This window comes from Capsicum annuum, unplaced genomic scaffold (genome assembly GCF_002878395.1).
Source record: "Capsicum annuum cultivar UCD-10X-F1 unplaced genomic scaffold, UCD10Xv1.1 ctg51514, whole genome shotgun sequence".
NCBI lineage: Eukaryota > Viridiplantae > Streptophyta > Magnoliopsida > Solanales > Solanaceae > Capsicum > Capsicum annuum.
In genome coordinates this window covers 1-2,117 of record NW_025859466.1, presented here as the reverse complement: position 1 = coordinate 2,117, position 2,117 = coordinate 1, and the positions used below count along the sequence as shown (strand labels likewise).

At 32.5% G+C, this 2,117-nt stretch overlaps 1 protein-coding gene across 1 annotated transcript; it reads left to right on the top strand.

Moving 5' to 3' along the window:
* Positions 1-1,179: 1,179 nt before the first annotated feature.
* Positions 1,180-2,111, top strand: LOC124892877 (dehydration-responsive element-binding protein 2E-like). The gene has a single exon (XM_047404061.1). It carries the CDS (start codon positions 1,754-1,756, stop codon positions 2,099-2,101), a length of 348 nt encoding a protein of 115 aa, XP_047260017.1. The 5' UTR covers positions 1,180-1,753; the 3' UTR covers positions 2,102-2,111.
* Positions 2,112-2,117: the final 6 nt, after the last annotated feature.

The window sequence follows — 2,117 nt, the reverse complement described above, 5'->3', positions numbered from 1 at the left end:
AAAAAAAAAATTGAATGTATTTCAATTCAAAAGTTGTTTACAATTATTCTATTGGTAAAATAATCAATATAACAACAAACGATCATCAAAAATAGAGTCGAATACTGACTTTTTCCCATTGAAATAACTTTAACGATGAAATTTGCAACAGATACTTGAATTCCAATTTTACTGCTGTCTTAATTATAACTATAATTTGTTTTACAATTTTTTCACATACAAATCAACGACGACAACCAAAACTTGATAAGCACATCAATAATGGTAAAAAAAAAGTGAACTGAATAGCAATAATGGTTATGTACCTTGAACATCAGTAATGGTTGAATTTTCAACTGACAGTTGAATTCAAACAAATATAACAGATGAATCAACAATTGAATTTGATTCAATCTAATAACTGATTCGTTTTGCAATTGCTGCTAATTTCACATAAGAATCAGTTCAATTTGATTAAGTAATACAGGGTTGGTTTAGAAGAAATTGAAAAAAAAAAAATATGCAACTGTTAATGGTGAAAAATTGAAATTTGAATTATTTGATTATAATGGATGTCACGTTTTTTAAGTGTTTTAAATGGAAAAGGAATCAACATATTTACTTGATTGGTAATTATACCATATATAGCTCAACTAATTTCAGTTAATTAAGTGCAGTAATTTTTTTGTAGATGTATTTTTACAGCAACAGTTTTTAAAAATACAAAATAAAAGTTGTTATAAAATATAATTATAAAACTGTTGCTATAAAATTAGTAATTAGGCTCTTAAGTATGCTACTTTGTGAATTTTACCCATGAAAAAAAGGAAGAAAAAGTCGCTTAGGCAGTTGGTTTTGGGCCGGAAACTAGCCCAAGTTGGTCTAGGAGATCACATTTACACAAATGTCCCCTTTTCACTTACTCCCTCCGTTTAAAAAAAAATGACCTACTTTGACTTGACACAAAGTTTAGGAAAATAAAGAAACTTTTGAATCTTGTGGCCTTAAATTAAAGTTGTGTCAAATATACCAAAATGCTCTTTAATCATGTGGTCATAAACATGCCATGTGGCAAATTGAAATTAAAATATTACCAAAAAATAGAAAAAGGGATCATTCTTTTAGAAACAACCGAAAGGAAAGTAGATCATTCTTTCTTTAAAGGAGGAAGTATCATTCAGATCTTGTTCCCATTTTTAGTACTTCTGTAAATATATTTCTTAAAAGAATTACAATCCCAGTTAGACTCGGTCTCATGTTTGGTTGCTCATATGTTTCACAATCTTTCAAACAAAATATTAGAGTTAGACTATCGTCTAGCGTTTGAAATAACTTATTTTTAGTGAGGATCTATAGTCACACAAATATCTGGTGCATAAACCATTGGCTGATTTGTCATGAAAGAGCTCATAGTAAACAGACAAATAAAACAAAACAATGAAAGAAATCAGAAATAAGAATAATGTGACTTGACATATTCAGTGTACACTACAACTTAGCTTAAACTTTGTCACATGCAAGAGCTCTTATAAGACTTTCTACAAACGTGAAAACATTTACGCCAACAACAAATTCTTCCTATACATACCCCCGCGCCATCCCATGTAGCCCTCACATTCAACACAGCAAAAATATTACTCTCCAATAAGCTAACTTCATACAATCTTCTATTACGGCACTGATAATCTAGTCTAGCATATCGACCGGGCTTTCACGTAATCACATGGACGCTGGTTGTTGACATGGACAACTACAAAAGAAATCCACTAAAACCATGGAAAGGGGTCCTGCTGGAGGAAAAGGTGGCCCACAGAACGCACAATGTGAATACCGAGGTGTTCGACAAAGAACATGGGGCAAATGGGTGGCAGAAATCAGAGAGCCAAAGAAGAGAACTAGGATGTGGTTAGGATCTTTTGCTACAGCTGAACAAGCTGCCATGGCTTATGATGAAGCAGCTAGGAGATTCTATGGACCAGATGCTTACCTTAATTTACCCCACATGAGAGCTAATTTCAATCCATTGAACAAATCAAAAAGTTCAAATGGTTTTCTTCAAGCAACGTCTTCACTAATAGCACTGGCGTGCTCAACTTATGTGCTCAGCCTAATGTTCATGTAATTCACCAAAAACTTCA